The following is a 19,499-nucleotide window of genomic DNA, read 5'->3' as shown; positions in this document are numbered from 1 at the left end:
ATGTAAAACACGCGGCCCTTTTTCATAGTAACACACATCCATAAATGTATTTTGGTTTTGTTTAACGTTGCACGGACCCACAGGCCTATGAGAAACAAATACGCATATTTAATTGTGTCATGACATATCTTTAATTTTAGTTTCAGTTTTAATTCCTCATGCCGTTTGTTTGGGGGTTGCTTTGGCTGTAATTCATTTCAGTACGACACTGAACAAAATAATTGGCATGTGATGGTAGAAAAATAAGAAGACGTGATTGACATCGGACAAACACACAAACCATAATATACAAAAACAAACAAAACACACGGGCGGGACTGTAATTCACCAGATGTCCAACGGGGGGTGCTATAACATCGCTGATCTCTCTCTATCTGCTATGGACAGACCTATCGCGGTAGGCACACACATCAACCTCCAGTGTACTTCTATCGGTTTCTCCTCTCCCCTCAGTGGTCCGGCGGGTCCACCACCACTCACTTGTGGGCCCGTAGCACGTGGCCCAACAGCGTGAACAGCATGCCTGACAGCAGCACCAGAGGCACCCCCGCCACGGCCACCATGAAGGACCAGCCATAGAGCACCGTGACCTGGGCGTTGCTACACGCCTCTCCCCTCTCCTGGAGCACATAGCGCTTCACGTTCACGAGCTCCGCCCACAGCACGTAGAGCACCACCACCACCAGGTAGAAGACGGCTACATGGGTAGAGGGAAGGAGGGGGAGAGGGAGAGAGCAAGGGGAGACAGAGAGAGAGATGGGGGGAGGGGGGTAGGATAAGAAGATTGACACTGTAATTAGTAGCAGACTGACTGTTACTATGGTTGCACTGTGTACACCTGCGTACACACAGTGCACACATGGAGATGTTACCAGAGTCACATCTGTTACTGTGTCTGTGCGTGTGTGTCTGTGTCTGTTTCTGTGTGTGTGTGTGTGTGTGTGTGTGTGTGTGTGTGTGTGTGTGTGTGTGTGTGTGTGTGTGTGTGTGTGTGTGTGTGTGTGTGTGTGTGCATGTGTGTTTGTCATGTGATGGATAGAGACAGCTGACAAGAGCAATGGCAAAGCTGATACGTGCATTTGTATGTGTGTGCACGTGTGCGTGCGAGTATGTCTGTATGCGCGTGCGTGTGTGTTGTTTACACATTCCAGCACACTCCCCACTACTGCTATGTGTCAGGAGTGATCTGAATGACAGACCGAGCCCGAACCTAAACCCAGCCATGGATCTCACCGGCGGCGATGAGGAAGGCCCCGCCCAGGCGGTATAGCTTCTGGCTGAAGAAGGGAACACCACACAGCAACAGGAAGAGGCCCGTCAGCGCCGACACCGCACCCAGGATGATCAACGGCGTCCAAAAGCCGCGGAACACTGCCGGGACGACAAGCACAGCCCGCCGCCGCATCATGTGAGACGAGGACACACATGACATCTGGTGGTGTGTGTCTGTGTGTGTGTGTCTGGTTTGTGTGTGTTTGTCTGTCTGCATTCATGTGTTTGAGGTTAGACAGCACCATAACGTCTACATGTGCACACGCTTTCTTTGGTGACTTGGAGACTGACATGAATGTCATGTCAAAACCCATGCAATCCTTTTGATTGGGGTGTGTGTGTGTGTGTGTGTGTGTGTGTGTGTGTGTGTGTGTGTGTGTGTGTGTGTGTGTGTGTGTGTGTGTGTGTGTGTGTGTGTGTGCTACCTGCAGTAGTATCATAGATGGGATGAGGCACCTGTCCCAGTGTCACAGGTAGAGGAAACAGGTAACCATGGATGCAGACCTTAGATTTTGGTTGGTTGGCTGAAAAAGACAAGGTTCCGATTAGGATTATACGCAAAGTTTAGATCTCAAAAGACTTGTGACAATTATGTACTACATAAAGCTTTGTGTTTGTTGATTGTGTATGGATGTGTGTGTGTGTGTGTGTGTGTTTGTGTGTATGTGTATGGATGTGTGTGTGTGTGTGTGTGTGTGTGTGTGTGTGTGTGTGTGTGTGTGTATGCATGCATGTGTGAGTGTGTCACTACACTTTGAAGCAATCTCATGAACCGATCTAGTGAACGCCAACTCGATGGTCTCACAAGGCTAGTGAACCTATTAAAAGAAGCCACACCCCGTTTCTAACGAGGCTAGCGAATCTATTAGAAGAAGCCACACCCCGTTTCTAACGAGGCTAGCGAATCTATTAGCAGAGGCCACACCCCATCCTGAACCAGCAACTGAACCATCTTGATCATCAATGCTACGGCCACACCCGTTCAGAAACTGCCAATTCAGCTGTTTTTGTGCAGTATTATATTCATGTAATCAGGTTTTGGTTTGTGTGGTGATACCCTACACTTTCATGAATGCATTAACAAATATCTTTAACAATTTTAGGTTATGTTTTCCTTCAGCTTTTTCATAAGGTGAAATCAAATTCAATAACTTCTGTTGTGTGGACTGAATATGTCCCACAGACCTCCAGTCCTCTGCTTTCAGTCACACGCTGACATAAATCAATACTGAAAGCTGTGTGCAACCCAGAAACACATGGAGTCTAGCACAACTCCGGGACTCAATAATGTACATTTCTTTTAATACATTATTTCACATGTGACCTTCATGGACTCCTGCAGAAAAGAAATGAAGCGAAGAGAAAGGAGACAGAAAGAAAGAATAATTGACCAACAAACTAACTAGAAAGTAAGAAAGAAACTAAGGACTGACTGAAAAGCCACAGGAAGGGTTTTTCTTCTTTCAGTTCATTTCTTGCTGTGTAGCTCACATTGGTCTCTACAGAAAATGTCGCCAGAATGAAAGAAACAAAGAAAGAAGCATACTAACTAATCATAAGAAAAGCCACAGGAAGTGAGTTCCCCTGGGATGAGTTTCATGCGTGTGTGACTGTGAGCGTGCGTGTGTGTGTGTATTTGTGTGTGCTTGTGTGTGTGGTGTGTGGTGTGTGTGTGTGTGTGTGTGTGTGTGTGTGTGTGTGTGTGTGTGTGTGTGTGTGTTCATACTGAAGAGGGTGGCCCAGCCTGCGTGTGCCCCGGGTTCTGCGTGGAACACGCAGCGCCAGAAGAAGCCCTCGTGGTGAAGGATCAGAGAGGAAGGCGACACGGCCACCACTTCCTGTCAGGGCACACACAGAGACACACATAGATACAATGCTTTGGAAAAATTCCCTTCCATTATTTTTTTTTACACTTTTATCTTCTTCAACCATGTGGTATCTTATGATTTACTACCTTAGCCTCGAAAAAATACTATTTGAACCTTTTACTGTTGTGGCGTTGATCACCACATATTTTGGTCGTTTTTCATTTTTGGAAACGACTCCAATGTCTTCATGTTTGGTGTGTTGTGTTTCGGGAGAGTGTGTTGAGAGACTTGATCAAATAAAATAAATCGAAGTTTGCGACAGATGGAGTTGGTAAAACTAGACATATTCTTCCCCTTGGTGGGCAGGATAACCATTTGATGCAAATGGGGACACGTGTTCCTTATGAGTTGTATGCTTGCTCGTGTGTTCAAGCGAGTGTGCCTGGGTGCAGACAACAGCCAGTGGCTTGTACGCTGTGATCTATATTCCCCCCCCTCTTTCATCGAGATCACCCACCGCGATCCCTCAACAGACACACAGGGGAGGGAGCAAATATTCCCTTTGACAACGTCCAACAACAAGTCGAAAAGAAAAGAGGCCCTTCTTGTCCAACAGTGCTGTGGTAGCAGGAATCCATCACCTGGCTCTGGTTAGTGGACGGCCGTGTATGTGCGAGCTGGCCTGCGGTTCTCTAGTTTCTGTGGTGCCAGGACCTGCCAGCATCAAAACATGGTTCTCATTAGAGGTTTGCTGGACTGCAAGTTTTTTCTACTTTCTGAGACTTCTGAAGGCCCCAGATGAATGATGTTCTTCACTTGCTTGTCAGCGTATGATTGATGGTCCTGAATTATGTATATAGGGGGGCTGTTTTCATCATTTCCCTCCACGGCGGTTTCTGTGGTGCCCTGGTGTTTGCTGTACGGGAAAGGCTCAGTTTTTTAACGTGAAGGTATTAATTGATTAGTTGGTGCGTTGAGATGTATTGTCGCTGCCCCTTGCGGACATCTGTTTGGATATCAGTCTTCCCGCTGCGGTGCCGTAGTGTTCCTCATTAGGAGCGTGTGTATTGCTTTGCCTGTTGTATTACTTGACGTCAGCGAGGGACAGTGATATTGTAATATTGTAACAGACAGGATTTTCCTGAATGCGATCCTACGCTGCTCGAACCTGATGTAAACACACTGGCTACACGCGAAGGACCGATGCGACGTTAATCAAACGTGGCGTCACCTGCTTGCTCGGTAGTATGCGTGTCGTTTCCCACACAGTTAACGCACTCTTTAGCGTGTCCCTACCTCGGTACCGTTGCCCACCGCTCCGCCTCCGGGTCGCATCTGCCATGTGTACGGTCCGCAGTTGTCACTCGCCAGCAGCCAGTAATCCGTGCCGAAGGCCAGCAGGAAACACAACGTCCCCAGGCCCCCACACAGCCCAGCAGCCAGCGCTGCTGCCCCCACCCTCATACCTCCACGGCCAGAACCCGATTCTACTTCCACAAACCTCTTCACTGACCCCTGACTGTGTTGGTCACCTCCAAGCACTTTCAACCCCACCTCAGTCAAGTCCTGCTGATCTGGAGGTCCAGTCGTCATGCAAAAACCTCAACACATTCCCCCAGCCCCTCCCTGGGACTGGGGGCATATTGATAGTAGGGTAAGCAGGGCTTCACTGGGAATGTCTGGGAATGAGACACTGGGGGGAACCGGCTATTCTGGGAGCGGTAAGACCGTCCTGGTATGCCAATGGCATTAAAGTCCAATGAGTCGATTGAGTCTAACTATTGCAATGACCTACTCCCAGTGGGTCAATGGTATGTCCCCACAAATATAGTATATCGGGGTGTGTGTGTGTGTGTGTGTGTGTGTGTGTGTGTGTGTGTGTGTGTGTGTGTGTGTGTGTGTGAGAGTGTGTTTGTATGGGTGCAACTTTCTGGCCTGAACTTCAGGATTATATTAGACCAGCAATGCTAACGGGAGGTCACCAGAGGTCATCTTCTGCATACCTGGAGTGGCTGAGGAGTTAGCCACAGGAAGCTAACAGCCAGGGTGTTATTATAGCCGCCACACATTTAAAACAAACGACACCAAGGACTCTGAAGACCATCCATGTCCTCATCTTTATTGGATGCTATACTGTATAAACCACAGTATAAACAACATAATCATCAGGACAGGAACGCAGTCTGACACTCCATGAAAGAAAGGTAAAATATGATAACTAGCTTTAGCAATTTAGCTATTTATGGGCGCTACTTTTATACACATGACTGTGTTCTTTACATTTCTTAAACATCTTGAGCTTTTTTGTTCAGGTCGGTCTTCATGCCTGCTTCTCGTTCTCAAAAGCAAAGCTGAGCTGTTTCTTCGGGGGTCTCCCCAGGGGCCCCTGGTGCTCTGAAGGGGTCTGGGGAGGGGCCGGTGAGGGGTGCACACCGGCTGCTCGGCCCTGGCCCTCTCTCTGCGGCTGACCAGCAGGGTCTGGGTCTGGGCTGTCCAGAGGCCCAGGCCTGGGGCTTGTGGAGCACACTGCCAGAGTGGAAGAAGATGTTCTGGATGATTTTACAATTACAATTACAATTAGGGCATTTAGCAGACGCTTTTATCCAAAGCGACTTACATCGGTTAATACACACATTGACACACCGACGGCAGAGTCAACCATGCAAGGCGACAGCCAGCTCGTCAGGAGCAGTTAGGGTTAAGTGTCTTGCTCAGGGACACATCAACACTCAGCTAGGAGGAGCTGGGGATCGAACTAGCAGGAACGCAGTCTGGATTCCAGTTTTAGGATTCCAGTCGCAAAAATAAAAGTTTCCCGGACTTATAACAAAAAATTCCAGATTTCGTGAAATAACTTAAAAGGACTACGGGAAACAGAACTGGACTAGAAGATATTGCGAGCTTATTTCCTCTTAAAACAAACAAGTCACTGCAGACATAGCATTCCAACCACGAATAATATTACAAAATATAATGTTGGAGCCGTCGCTAACATCTCAAGTCCACTATTAAGGATTTAGTGATCTAGACCTATTATTCAAAGGGACTTATAGTTTAGTCAGTAATAGGGAGTTCTTTAGATTCCATTGAAGAGTGTAACAGCTGGATACATATCTGTACATTCTTTTGGATTTGAACCTTTTCTATTTGACCATTTTGTGTATTTTTTTGAGGCAAAATTTCAAAGTCCTTTGTTACAAAGTGTTTTGTGGGAGAGACATGCTGAATAAATACATCATATTTCAAATTCAAAAATAATCGTTTGAATAATTGATTTCAATATTGACGAAAATAATCGTAATTATGTTTTTTTCCATAATCAAGCAGCCCTACGGAGTACATTAAGTTCGGAACCCCGAACATTCGGACTGGGGTTCGAACCCCCTGAAAACTGACAAGGTTATATCTTACTGTGATTTACTTGGCAGTGCTTTATTTCACATAAACAATTGCATAATTTCACTTTGCCTGAAACCTTCCAATAAGCAGTTTTCTGACATGTAGAGCCCCGTCCAGTGCAGCAGGGTACCTGTGTGAGAGCGGCTGAGGCCGGTCCGTTTCCTTTGGGATCCACTGAGCTCCAGACGTTCCCCCTGTCACCAGAAGAACAACACAACACTCAACGTCTTGGTGACACCCTCAGGGACCCCGCATTGCTAGCGTTGCTGTTTGTGTGTTTGTGTGTGTGTAAGTATTCATAAGTGTGTGTGTGTGTGTGTGTGTGTGTGTGTGTGTGTGTGTGTGAGTAATTGTGCACAAGTGTGTGAGTGTGTGCATGTGTGCACAAGTGTGTGTTTGTACGTGTGTGCGTGCATGCTTGCATGTGGGTGCTTGTCTGCCTCTATGTGCCTTTGTGTGTGTGTGCATGAGTGTATGTGCATGTAACCATGCTAGGACGCTCCCCTCACTGCATTGCCTACCTGCTATGTTTACGCTACATATGTGCCCCACCCGTGTGTGTGTGTGTCTATGTGTGTGCACGTACCTGGGGGCCATGTTGGGCTGAGGAGGGGTAGGAGCTGCTCTCCGCCAGACTCTGGCGCCTGTGTAGGGCCTTTCGGACCCTGTCGGTGGACGGCTCTTGGTGGAGAGTGTGGCGGCTGTAGGCCGGGGTTTGCTGCGGTGGGGGGGGGAGCAACGGGCAAAGGGGACCTCAGTTTATTGTTAGCGTCAATAAAAACAGTACATAGGACTTGTGCAGGACTATGTCCGATTGCAATGGTTGCCAGAATCCTTGGAGCATAGGAGCATTTGAATGTAAGTTATTATGTTGTCAGTTGTGTTTTTTTTGTCATTGTTGAGTTATTCATCGTGAAGTTATTTGGCATTTTGGAGAGGCATTGTTGTCTTTGAGACTGCCCCAGTGTTTCTCATGCGAGACGTGGCTAAACCAGGTTTTCATTAGCTTAACTTAAACATTGATTTTGAATTGAACAGTTCTTCAACTCTTGATTCTCTCAATGTGGCTCTCGAGTATCGCCAACAACAAATCTCACAATGCATTCTGATGTACAAGCCCTAGACATTAGGACAGTGTTTCCTCAACATGGGGTCTCCTGAAATGCATATGGGGTCAAGGAAGATAGCATACTGATACGATATAACATATTGCTGCATGTTGCATTTTTTATATATATTGCATTGGAGAGACAGACTTGCACATCTAAACCGTAGTGATGGTACATCAGAGTATGTACATCAGAATATATTAAAAAGGGATTGATAATAAACAATGTTGGATGGCGTGATGGCCTTCAGCAGAGACAGCTGTGGCCTGACCTTGTTGTTGAAGTTGTGCAGGTTCCTGGAGAGTATGCGTCTGATGCTGTCCATCTCCTCCGGAAGGAGGGGTCTGCTTTGGGGCCGGGATTCAAGGATGAGGGTTCTTCCCTGGGAGCAATGCTCCACTCTGAGAGAGAGGGGAGTAGTTTAAATTGCGTGGAAGAACAGTGGGGAATTGTTCAATCCAATAAACTGCAGTTGCTTTGTTGTTGCTGTTTCGGTTTGTTTTCTCTGTCTTACTGTGTTATCGGCGTCTCCTCCTCTCCCCTCTGCTCTCGTCTCTCCAGTTCCTCATAGACTCGGAGGATGCTGGAGCATTCCTGGCGTTCCTCGCGGATCAGGAAACGTCGCAGATACTTCTTGTTAAACTGCTCAAACCTCACATTCAAACACACACAAAATACACTTAGTAGGTCGCCCGTTAGTACACTGATGCAAGTCGTACTTTGAAACGAGACTAAATTGTGGTGTTGGCTGCCATCTAGTGGTTAATATATGAAAACAACATATTTTTCCTCTATAATGAAGATAAACCAACTTGTCTTTCCAGTAGTGTTGTCCCCAATAGCCGACCACATCCTCTATCCCGGCCAGCAGGTGATCAAGGATCTAGAAAATACACAATAAACATCAACTTGTTACATAATATCAAATACATCTCCAGGAGGCTGTTCCATATCCAGTTGAAAATTCTGTAAATAAAATATGTATAAATTGCATTTCCATGTAAAATACTGCTGATTATGATTTTATCATAATAATTTCAGTGTTTGTCTAAGACAAATTGCCAACCTATATCAGAACAACATTTATGGGGGAAATTTGCTTTGAGGAATACCAAGTCCTACGTCTGCACCCTCTCACCCTGCTGTGGATCTCCTCGCTTACTGTGGGCAGAGCTCTCTTTCGCTTCTTCACCTCCAGCAGCTCCACCAGAGGCTTGATGGTCATCCCCTAGCACCAGACAACCAGAGGTGGAGCTTGGGGTGAGCTCACAAAGTAAAAGTTCTCTCAATGATTTTTTTTAAGGAAACGTTCATTATCTACTTGATCAACATGTTAAGTCAGCAGAATCACTTCCTTTAACTGGAATAGTTCACAGATGAAAACTCAAAGAACACTCTACCACAATGAAAGTCCCCTCCAAGAAACGGTTGTTTTCATTTTATTTTTAATAAGCTGTTTCTCACCTGAACAAAGACTGTGAAGAGGATGACTACGATGGTGGTGGTGATGAAGAGCCTCTTCTTCGGGAAGTCATCGATGAGGAAGACGAGGGAGAAGCAGATCGCGCCTCGCAGGCCACCATAGGCGATGATGAACTGGTCCCTAAAGGTCACGGCGTTCCTGCGCAGCTTGTTGACCACCGCCGTCAGGAGCAGGACCCCTTGGGGGAGGAGGTTGGGGGGGGAGGTGGTGGGGAGAGAGAGGAGATCGGGATGAGGAGGGGGGAGAGAGGGGCGGTAGGGATGAGGTAGGGGTGAGGGAAAAGTGAGGGAGGCGAGGGTTGAGGGTGGTTGAGGAAGGAGTGAAGAAGGGGAGAGGGGAAGGGTGAGGGGGTAAAGGAGGGGTGAGGCGGTTGAGAACGGAAGAGAGGCAGGGGAGAGGAAGGGGTTGGAGGGGAGAGGATGAGGTGGGTTGGCAGAGGGGTGAAGAGAGGAGAGGGAGAGGGGGGGACGGTGGATGAGGTTGTATTTGGCCTCCCTACTAATATAACATTCTCTTCCAGATACTGACTTTACTGATTACCAACACGGGATTGCTCAAATATGTTGTAGCACTAATCAGGGAATGTGTAGGTATTTTGAAGTATCATAACATAGCATAAGCTCATTGTAGCATTTTTCAATTCATCTTCGTCTGAGCTGTCATTGCAGTAGTTCACCATTTGCCCGCTCAAAGCTTCCTTTCTCATGTAAGTGTGACCGTTGAGGCTGTTGGGGCAGCTGTTAATGCTCCCTTATAACCCTAGCAGTTGGCCCCCTTTGTTGTTCTTTCATCAAGATATCTTTTGTTGCAGTCCCACTTTAATGACCTGCAGCCCATATGTGAATATACCTCCTCACCCCTACCCCCAACATGCATGTTTAACTGTTCCCCCAACTTGGAGTGTTCTTTACCATGCTTTCAAAAAATACAAGTCATGGTAGTTTGGTGGAAATAGGGGGCTCTAACCCAGTAACTTTCACTGCAACAACCAGCAACCAGCATTCATGTGCTGTGTCATGGAGAAGTAATATATTAGGGGTTTCCTTCCTGGTTTAACAAGTGCAGGGGGCGTCTGTATGTGGGTGGGTGTATGTCTGTGTACACGTGTTTCTGTCTCTGTACATGTGTGTCTGTGTAAGTGTTAGTGATTGTCTCTGCGCTGGCACGCGTGTGTGTGTATGTCTGTGTACATGTGTACACACATGTCTGTGTGAGTGTCTCTGCGTGTGTATGAGTGTCTGTGTGAGGGTAGGTGTATGTCTGTGTACATGTGTGTGAGTGTGTGTGAGTGTTTCTGCGCGTGTGGGTGTGTGGGTGTATATGTGCAGGTGTGTGCTTCTGAATGTGTGTTTGTGTGTGTGTGCGTGTATATGTGCAAGTGTGTGTTTCTGAATGAGTGTGTGTGAGTGTCTGTGTGTGTGTGAGTGTCTGTGTGTGTGTGTGTGTGTGTGTGTAGATGTGCAGGTGTGTGTTTCTGAATGAGTGTGGGAGTTTCTGTGTGTGTGAGTGTGTGTGTGTGTGTGTGTGTGTGTGTGCGTGTGTGTGCGTGTGTGTAGATGTGCAGGTGTGTGTTTCTGAATGAGTGTGTGTGTGCGTGTGGGCGGGGGGATCCCTCACCCAGGGCCCTCCAGAGCAGGCAGAGCAGCAGAGTGGAACAGACGAAGGGCCAGTTCCACATGTGCACGTCCTGGATGGTGGACACCCCGAGGAAGATGAAGATGAGGGTCTCGCTGACGCTGCTCCACATCTTGAGGAAGTACTGGATGCTGGTGTTGCTGCGCTGGGACACGTTGGCCTCCACGTACTGCTTCATGGTAACCGCGCACGTCACAATGCTGCCCCGGGACAGCAAGGGAACACACAACATGTTCATAAAGCGGACACAAGAGGGCTCCCACGCAGTTATGTATGTATGTGTGTCAGTTTGATTGTGTGTGTGTGTGTGTGTGTGTGTGATCGTGTGTAAAGTGATTGTGTGTGTGTGTGTGTGTGTGTGTGTGTGTCCATGTGAACGTCTGTGTGTGTGATTGTGTGTGTCCCTGTGATCGTCTGTGTGTGTGTGATTGTGTGTGTGTGTGTGTGTGTGTGTGTGTGTTTGTGTGTGTGTGTCTGTGTGTGCATGTGTTCGTGCATGTATGTCAATGTGTTTGTAAGTGTCCATGCGATTGAATGGGTCTGTTGTCTGTGCTGTTGTGCACGCGTGGGTGAGCACGCAATAAGTGAGGGGGGGGGGGAAGATAGACTTGGACGACACGTCGCTCTCACTTTATGAAGACCACCAGGTGTCACTGAACAGACCCTTTTCCCAGAGGTGTTATCGTAAGATAAACTCGGGTGTCGCTCATTACACCGATTGTCGGTCTGCTACTTTAATGTACCATGGCAAATGGTAGATTGGTGGAATGGTAGAATGAATGGAGTGACACCTGGGGAGAAGTGTAACTCTTAGGATCCCCACACTGTCCTGCACCCCCCCCCCCCCCCCCCCCCCCCCCCCCCCCAGAGACTCACGCCATGATCCCAGAGAGGTGGAGCATTTCAGAGGTGAGGTAGGACAGGTAGGAGTAGAGGAAGACGAAGAGCGGCGCGATGACCTGCGCCCGCGACGTGAACCTGGAGGTCAGCGCGGCCAGCAGGCCGAAGAACAGGCCCAGGCAGAGGCCCCCCAGACCCACCACCACCACCCGGCAGCCCCCCAGAAGGACGTCCACGCCCGAGATGGTGGGCATGCGCAGGAAGGATTCAAAGAGCTTATATAGAACCTGGGAAGAGGAGAGGAGGGGAGAGGAGAGGAGGGGAGGAGAGGGGAGGGGGGAGGAGAGGAGGGGAGGAGAGGAGGGGAGAAGAGGGGAGGGGGGAGGAGAGCAGAGCCAGGGAGAGGAGAGGGGAGGGGCAGAGAGGAGAGGAGAGGAGAGGGGAGGTGGGGAGAGGAGAGGAGAGGGGAGGAGAGGAGAGGGGAGGGGAGGAGAGGGGAGGAGAGGAGAGGAGAGGGGAGGGGAGGAGAGGAGATGAGAGGAGAGGGGAGGAAAGGAGAGGAGAGGAGAGGAGAGGAGAGGAGAGGAGAGGAGAGGGGAGGAGAGGGGAGGAGAGGAGGGGAGAGGAGGGGAGGAGAGGGGAGGAGGGGAGGAGAGGGGAGGGGAGGGGGGAGGAGAGCAGAGCCAGGGAGAGGAGAGGGGAGGGGCAGAGAGGAGAGGGGCAGAGATGGGGAGGGGAGGTGGGGAGAGGAGAGGAGAGGTGGGGAGAGGAGAGGGGGCACGAGAGGAGATGGGAGGAGGAGAGGGGAGCAGAGAGACGAGAGAAGAGGGGAGGGGGAGAGCAGAGAGAGGGGAGAGGAGAGGAAGGGAGAGGAAAGGTGGGGAGAGGAGAGGGGAGCCAGGGAGAGGAGGGGAGGAGGGAGGTGAGTGGTGGAGAGAGGAGAGGAGGGGTGAGGAGAGGACGGAGGAGAGGAGGAGAGAAGTGGATAATAGCAGAAAGGAGAGGGGAGGAGTGACAGAGAGAGAAGATGATTGTTCAATTCAAGACTATAATAAATAACTCATAATTACTGTCATTCCAGCAATGGTGCTTCACTCTCGTCATCAGATTTTATGGGTTTTCACCAAGCCCCAACCACAGCGAGTTCTACCAGCATCCAATGCGGAAGTGACAAACATTGCAGTAGCACCGGGTGGCCACTACGAGGTGGTACCAAAAGTGAGCAATTCTTCGTTGACTCACTTGTTAAACAGGCCGCTTTCACAGTCTCATTAAACCTATTTACAGCCTTGTCCAAAAAATCATTCTAGTCAGTATGTTTAGTTCCTATCTCCATGACAACACTGAGGGGGTGATTTTTTTTTGGAGGTTAAAATGTACGAATAGTACATTTTAACCCCCCGACGTCACATCAATGCCCTTTTTTGGTTAGAGGAAATGAGGCGGAGTCAAACTATGACAAGATGGCGACGCTCATAAGCCAAGAGAATTGGATGCAGTTGGAATAACTGAGGTCTGCCTGGATGCTACATCCATTTTATATACTATCTATGGTTTTCACATAAAATAACCACTGAGTCACTGAGCAAAACAGCATGACCAAAATATGGCCGAGTTATCTTACTCAAGAAGTCGTACAGGTAGGCTCCGGAGATTGGGGATCGAACCTTTCAGTAGAGAGTCCCAACACCCCTTTCTTTATTATACTATGCCTGATATCAAAACATCCCTTGGTACCATTACTCACCCTGGCCCTAGAATTGAGCCGTAGCCCTAGAATTTGCAAGTGTAGGGTGTTCCAATACTTAGGGAGCAAAAGGGAGTGCCTATTTTCCCTTAAAATCCTCCCTTGGCAGCTAGCCAGCTCAGTACCTCACTTGCAGCTAAGGGAGTATCAGGAATTACCAAGGATACCTTTCAAACTCAGCAAGCGGAAATTTTTCCATGTTTCTCAAACGTGAATGAAAATAGTAGTAGGCTTCTTCCTGTAGTGTAGACACGTCAATGCTGTGCGTGATGTAGGGGAGCACGTTCGCAACGCTAATTTGCATAATATTAATTATAGTGGTGCTCCATTTCATAGGAAAAGATTGTCACTCTCACTTCCCTCTTTGAGGGGACTTTACTGTGGAGGGAACTCAAACCAAGTGTTCTCGGTAAGGAGAGAGTAATGGAACGGGGCCTAAGAGTTTGATAACTATAACCCCCCCACCCACCCCCACCACAGTGACGGCATCGTTGAGCAGGGACTCGCCGAACACCAGGATGTGGAGCTGCTCGTTCACGTGGATCTCCTGGAACACGGAGAGCACGGCCACGGGGTCGACGGCCGCAATCAGGGAGCCGAACAGCAGGCAGTGCAGGAGGGACACGTCCCCCAGAGACTCCTGGGCCAGCAGGCACACGCCGTACAGGGACAGGCCGATGCCCATCACGTTCCACAGGGTCCCCAGCACAGCATACCTGGGACACAGGCAAACAGCTCGAATGGTACCTAGCTTCTAGCTAGCACAAGCAGAGGATTTATCTAACTTCTAGCCAACACTTGGCTGATGGTGGTATCTCGCTTCTAGCTAGCAGAAGCAGAGAATTCTACCTAGCTTGGAGCTAACACATACCAGAGGGTGGTACCTAGCTTCTAGCTAGCACATACCAACAAATGGTACCTAGCTTGGAGCTAACATAAGATGTTACCTAGCATCTGGCTAGCATTGGGCCTACCAGACGATGGTACCAAGTTTCTAAAAAGCACATACTAGATGAATCTATCCAGCTTCTAGCCAACACATAGCATATGGTGGTACCTAGCATCTGGCTAGCACAAGCAGAGGATTCTACCTAGCTTGGAGCTAACACGTACCAGAGGGTGATACCTAGCTTCTAGCTAGCACATACCAATGAATGGTACCTAGTACACATACCAATTGATGCTACCTAGCTTGGAGCTAACACATATCAGAGGTTGCTAGCTAGCTCCTAGCTAGCACATACCAGATGATGTGAATCTAGCTTGGCCCAAGCACATACCAGAGGATGCTACCCGGCTTTCAGCTATCGTGTACCAGATGATGGTACCAGCTTCTAGCTAACACATACCATGTAACCTAGCTCTAGCTAGCACACACCAGAGGATGCCTCCTAGCTGCGAACTAACACACACTAGAAGACCCTACCTATCTTCTAGCGAGCATATACCAGGAAATGCTACCTAGCTTGGTGCTAGCAACTACCATAGCTTGGAGCCAACACACACACCAGAGGATGCTACCTAGCTTCATGCTAGCACATACCAGAGGATGGTACCTAGGTTCTCAAAGAAGAGCCGCCCGGGCAGGAAGTAGCCGGCGTCCAACACGATGGGCGGGAGCAGGAAGAGGAAGAAGGCGTCCGCGCTGAGAGTGGGAGGGGCCGAGTGGCGAACGCCATAGATGACCCCGCCCACCATCAGACCCACCATGATGAGCAGGCAGCTCTCCGGGACGACAGCAGGGACCCGGCCTGACCAGTGGAACCCTGAGAAGATTAGCCACAGGCTGCTACTCCTATGTGAACTGCTCCACAGAAACCCAACAGCAATGGTTGTCTTTTTCTTACCATTCATTATTCAGGCTATTGTCAACCTTTTTCAAGGGTCCATAAGTGACAAATATCAATGACTTCATCTTTCAATCCAAGTAATATTGGTATAATTGGTAACATCTAACATATAAAAAATATTTATGTATCTTTCCAGGGTTTTATTGTTTTCTCTTGCATATGGTCTGAGGAAGAATGCTGAATCCAGGCTTACCCAACTTGGCTAATGAAGCTAGCATGATCCAAAGCACGATCTCAAACGGCGCCTGTACATGGTGGTAGTCCACGCTGAAAACCCTGAGAGCCACAGGGACATCCAGGAGCAGGCCGGCATCACTGCTGTTGAGGCCCAGACTGAGGGGCTGTTGCTGTGGTGGAGAGACCTGGACAGGGGGGGTCAAGCTTGAACATGGAAGAGCGCAAGCAGCTAGCAGCAGAGCATGAGAGCACAGTCCGGCCATCCTGTAGCCATAGCTGGAATGACACGGGAGGCCAGGAGCTTGGGAGAGGGGTCGCACACACACACACACACACACACACACACACACAGACACACACACACACACACACAGACACACACACATACACACACACACACACACACACACACACATACACAAACGCACACATACATGCACACACAAATGCACACATACATACACACATACATACATACGCACATACATACGCACAGACGCGCAAACACACAAAAACACACATATGGACACTATTACACATTTATAGATTAATGCTATATATGCATAAAAGTGTATGCATCTCTCACGCACACACACACACACACACACACACACACACACACACTCAGTCGCATACTCCTCCCCATGCATATACGCACATAAACGCATGCTTGTATATACATGCACTAACACAAAAGCTAACAAACACACACACACACTATTCAACCTAGCATGCCCACTAATGTGCACAGGAATCCCTGAGCTTGCAGTGATAACCAACCATCAATAATGAGCTCAAGAGAAGACTAAAAACATCCCAGACACACAAAACAAAACACAACACACACACACACACACACACACACATAAATACATGCACGCAGACACACACACACACACACGCATGCAAACACACAGACACAAAATAAATCATGCAAAGACATGCACACACACAAATGCACACACACACACACAAACATGCATTCAAAAACACACTCACACAAAATAAATCATGCACACACACATACGAACATGCATGGGGTTTTCACAAACAATGTCATGTGAACATGGCTCAAACTTTACCAACATCAAACCCGTTCATAAATTATCACAAACCTAATACCTAAGAATAACCCTTGAACCATCCATTTCAAACTTGAGTACCCTTATTTTACAACCCTAAATGATAAGACATTTATTCTAATCCTATTGCATTGTTGGATTAATCACCAGAAAAGCCCATATTATTGCATCACCATTAAATATTAAAATACATTTCACAACTTGAATGTGTGATTGTTATATGTTATTAACTTTTGATGGTTACAGCAGTTTAACTTAAACTATAGCGCTTTACTCTTTCTCAATTTTGATACTAAAAAGACATTATCAGAGCTGAAAATAATGACATTTTGTGGTGCATAGAAGCCCTTTAGTACAAAACAGCCCTGACATTTTCAACTATTTAAGCAATCAAATAAGGTATGATTTAGGTGGAAGAAGGTCACAGATCAGAATATTCCGAAGACACGAACATCCTTGAATAACTGATAAATGTTTTGAGAAAAAAGAGTATAGAAGGTTATTGTTTGAACTTTGTGTGAAGCAACACAAATAGATGAAGAAGCTCTTGCAAGCAAAACATTACTGATGAGGAAGCCCTTTCAAACAAAGCATTTACTAATATAAGACCTATAAACCCATCCGTCCAATGGTCTAGATTAGAGATAAAACTCCTTTTGTGTTCATCCACCAAGACAAGATCAAGCGGATTGTGTTTGTTTAGATGAGGAGTTCAACGACTGAATGGCCTACTTATCAGGTTTGGCAAGGTTCTACAACATTTCACTTGATAATCTTTTATTTGAACTTTACACAAAGCTGTGACACTATACAATGGAATGGGGAATAACATTATGAGTATATATTACAGTTATGATAATGCAGGAGGTGAACACATTTATTTGCAATTTTTTTCTTTGCAAAGACAGAAGACTTGGACTACACCACCCCTTTGTTTATTTAAGCCTGCATCCAAAGATTAAGGTTAACAAAGAACACTGTCCTGGCCCACATGGTTGTCCAAAAACGTACTATAAACGTATGTAAACGTTTGTATCAGAACAAATCATACACATTATTTTAAAAAGGTTTTTCTTTAAAATGTTCATGATGATACAATTACATAAAGGATAACGTGTAAGAGATTATTGGTAACACATTGATGTTTGTTGCACTGTTTACTTATCAAACCAAAACTCCCATATCTTGTCTCATAGCCTTGGGGGCTTTGATCAACAAATGGATTACCCATAATGTCTACTTCAATGACAAAGCCAGTTCTTTTAACAGTATATACCTAATAACCTAATTTATTAACTAACACCGTCGCAAATCAGACTATATACTTGATCGGAGATTAATGAACTACTAAACAATAACAAAAGAACAAACGTAATATCATGTTATAACAGCAGATGGCGTATATGAGCTTGTAAATTTGAAGGAAAAACAAATAAGCGTTTACGTAGCTAGAGGGACCCTAAAAAGAGCACTTTAAAGTCGTGTGTGTGTGGGTGTGTGTGTGTGTGTGTGTGTGTGTGTGTGTGTGTGTGTGTGTGTGTGTGTGTGTGTGTGTGTGTGTGTGCGTGCGCGCGTGCGTGTGTGTGTGTTTTATGTGTTCGTGGGGGTAGGGGGTGGGGGTCGGGGGGAACTTTCAGCATCTGAGATCCGAAGCATGGGTGAGCTGAAGTGTGAGGTAGTGTTAAGGTAGCTGATTCTCAGCCCTCCTTCCCTGGACGCCACACCCTGCAGACTGGCCCCCATGAAGTCTGATGCCTGGGCCTGTCCGCTGGGCTGCGGCAGGGGCACCAGGCCACGCAGAAGGCTGTGCCCCAGCTGGGAGTTGCATCGGGCCAGGCTGTCTGTAAAATGCTCGCGGTAGAGCTCGTCTAGATGCTTCTCCAGTAGGCAGTTCAACAGAGAGTTGGAGAGGGGCTCCAGCCCTACGAGAGAGAGCTCTAGATCTCGGTTGCCGGTCATCTCTAGGTAGCCCTCGTCGGGGTTCGAGGTCCCGGGCTTCAAAGGATACGTCTGGTCCGGTACCGGAGTCCCCGGCTGTCTGTCTGGGCCCTGGGAGCTGGGTGTGCATGGTAGCGATTGCAGGGGACGTCCAGACATTGACGTAGACGGACAGTGGCAAGACGTGCTGTTATTTGGGCTGGTTGCCTCATCTGGTTCCTGACGCAGCCGTAGGTCAGGGTATTGCCTTATGAGACTGCATTCAGAATGAAAACCCGAGTGGTGAGGATAGTGGATGAGTGTACAGTCACGGCCCGGGATCATAAGGCCAATCTCGGGTGGAAAGGCAAACCTCGGCCCCAGGCCCTCGTTTAGGCCTAAGTCTGCAATGTAAAGGCCTGATTATGAAAAGGAAAACATGCTACGAAATAAATGTTTTAATGCTTTTATATTTTTTATGTTCATTTATATACGTTCAAAGATTAATATATCCCATTAATATGATGACCTTAGGAACATATTTTGAAGATTTTTTTTTTTTACCATAATTACAAGAAGTCGTAGAAGGGAGACGTTTCAATTCAAGGAGAAATTATATATAAATTATGAATAAACTGAAATTATACATATAGCTTCCTAAGTTACATTATGCCGTGAGTATACTGTACATGGCAATCAGAGTGAACAATACATCCTCCGTACCTGTGCGCAGTGCTTGTGGCGTATGTGAGTGCTCTCCTGACTCCATCAAAGCGAGCCCGCCATGATGCGTATCTCCACCCAGAGTTTGTCGACATGTGTGTTCTCTCCCCTCGAGCTTGGTGGTAGAGGAGTACCTCTTCTCGTACCTGTACGGCAGTGTCTGGAGGAAGCACTCTGAAAGCATGGTCTACACACTGTCCGTCCGTCCGTCTCTCTGTCAGATGTCGTTGTGTTTCCTTTTCGGCTGTGCGTCAAGCTCCAATGCAAAAATGTCACTGGACATATGACTGCGCTCTTTCACTTCTGCACTGGGGAGATGAAATCACAGAGCAGCACGATTGTGTGTGTGTGTGTGTGTGTGTGTGCGTGCGTGCGTGTGTTTGTGTGTGTGTGTGTGTGTGTGTGTGTGTGTGTGGGGGCGTGCGTGTGTGTGTGTCTGTGTGCGCAGACCCATCCC

General features: G+C 47.6%; 3 protein-coding genes across 4 annotated transcripts in view; all 3 read right to left on the bottom strand.

Annotated features, from left to right (window-relative positions):
* Nucleotides 1-4,544, bottom strand: part of LOC307081651 (transmembrane protein 182-like) — a gene marked incomplete at both ends in the record, with an annotated part of 7,648 nt that extends 3,104 nt beyond the window's left edge. The window contains 6 exons of the mRNA XM_079744902.1: nucleotides 78-85; nucleotides 481-697; nucleotides 1,234-1,371; nucleotides 1,698-1,796; nucleotides 2,999-3,110; nucleotides 4,377-4,544. Of these exons, the coding sequence (XP_079601028.1) occupies nucleotides 78-85; nucleotides 481-697; nucleotides 1,234-1,371; nucleotides 1,698-1,796; nucleotides 2,999-3,110; nucleotides 4,377-4,544 (742 nt within the window). The remainder of the gene's footprint in view (nucleotides 1-77; nucleotides 86-480; nucleotides 698-1,233; nucleotides 1,372-1,697; nucleotides 1,797-2,998; nucleotides 3,111-4,376) is intronic.
* Nucleotides 4,545-5,400: 856 nt separating this feature from the next.
* On the bottom strand, nucleotides 5,401-15,583 carry LOC307081162 (sodium/hydrogen exchanger 2-like; the record flags this gene model as incomplete). Its single annotated transcript, XM_079744236.1, has 13 exons — nucleotides 5,401-5,606; nucleotides 6,610-6,673; nucleotides 7,066-7,197; nucleotides 7,860-7,989; nucleotides 8,103-8,240; nucleotides 8,401-8,471; nucleotides 8,727-8,816; nucleotides 9,053-9,249; nucleotides 10,689-10,906; nucleotides 11,583-11,833; nucleotides 13,769-14,009; nucleotides 14,837-15,059; nucleotides 15,337-15,583. The coding sequence occupies 13 exons, from the start codon at nucleotides 15,581-15,583 to the stop codon at nucleotides 5,401-5,403; spliced, it is 2,208 nt and encodes a 735-aa protein (XP_079600362.1).
* Nucleotides 15,584-17,173: 1,590 nt separating this feature from the next.
* LOC307081257 (uncharacterized protein) lies at nucleotides 17,174-19,285 on the bottom strand. Of its 2 annotated transcripts, none has more exons than XM_079744359.1 (2): nucleotides 19,043-19,285; nucleotides 17,174-18,723 (listed from the first exon to the last, which is right to left on the bottom strand). In XM_079744359.1, exons 1-2 carry the CDS (start codon nucleotides 19,224-19,226, stop codon nucleotides 17,993-17,995), a joined length of 915 nt encoding a protein of 304 aa, XP_079600485.1. In that variant the 5' UTR covers nucleotides 19,227-19,285; the 3' UTR covers nucleotides 17,174-17,992. The 2 variants fall into 2 exon arrangements, with proteins under 2 accessions (XP_079600485.1, XP_079600486.1); XM_079744360.1 differs by having other exon boundaries at nucleotides 17,174-18,596.
* Nucleotides 19,286-19,499: the final 214 nt, after the last annotated feature.

Source organism: Pollachius pollachius (genome assembly GCF_949987615.1).
Source record: "Pollachius pollachius genome assembly, chromosome: 10".
NCBI lineage: Eukaryota > Metazoa > Chordata > Actinopteri > Gadiformes > Gadidae > Pollachius > Pollachius pollachius.
This window is presented reverse-complemented; position numbering and strand designations above follow the sequence as displayed.